Here is a 515-nt window from a genome sequence, read left to right as displayed (position 1 = left end):
TGCACGCAGGCCCTGTGCGCCTTCCAGCTGGTGAGGCTGGCGAAGGCCTTGCCGCAGACGTCGCACCGGTAGGCTTTGCCGGGCGAGCACTGGTGGGCCTCGCGGCAGTGCTCCGCGTACTTGCACACCCTATCACATAGGCGCACTGCTTGCTGCCTCCACGGGGGGCGACCTGCTTCATTTTAAACCCTTCCTCCCACTCAGGCTCTTTAGCTCCCTTCTTGTCAGAGTCCTGCTCATCCTCATCTTCCTCCCCAGAGCAGACCTCCTCGTTATCTCTGCCCTCGTCCACTTCTGAACACCCCGCGTCGCCAGCTACCTCCTCCTCACCCTTCACATTCCTTTCGCCTTCATCTTCATCCCCTTCTTCCCTCATTTTCTCACTCCTCCCCTCAGCTCCCTCCTGATTCCGTCTTTCTTGCTCGCTGTGACTGTGACCGTCCGCTTCGGTAACAGATGATCCCCCGGGTTCCTCCTCGCGGCTCGGGGGCCCCTCCCGCCCCCCGTGCTTTCCC

General features: G+C 61.7%; 1 protein-coding gene across 1 annotated transcript in view; it reads right to left on the bottom strand.

Annotated features, from left to right (window-relative positions):
- Positions 1–376, bottom strand: part of LOC104496374 (zinc finger protein 239-like) — a gene marked incomplete at its 3' end in the record, with an annotated part of 2,938 nt that extends 2,562 nt beyond the window's left edge. The window contains exons 1-2 of the mRNA XM_010139480.1: positions 201–376; positions 4–129 (exon numbers count right to left, since the gene is read on the bottom strand). Coding sequence (XP_010137782.1) covers positions 4–129; positions 201–376 — 302 coding nt within the window. The remainder of the gene's footprint in view (positions 1–3; positions 130–200) is intronic.
- Positions 377–515: the final 139 nt, after the last annotated feature.

Source organism: Buceros rhinoceros, unplaced genomic scaffold, assembly GCF_000710305.1.
Source record: "Buceros rhinoceros silvestris isolate BGI_N320 unplaced genomic scaffold, ASM71030v1 scaffold31407, whole genome shotgun sequence".
Lineage (NCBI taxonomy): Eukaryota > Metazoa > Chordata > Aves > Bucerotiformes > Bucerotidae > Buceros > Buceros rhinoceros.
The sequence above is the reverse complement of the archived record's forward strand: the minus strand, read 5'-3'. Positions and strand labels throughout refer to the sequence as shown.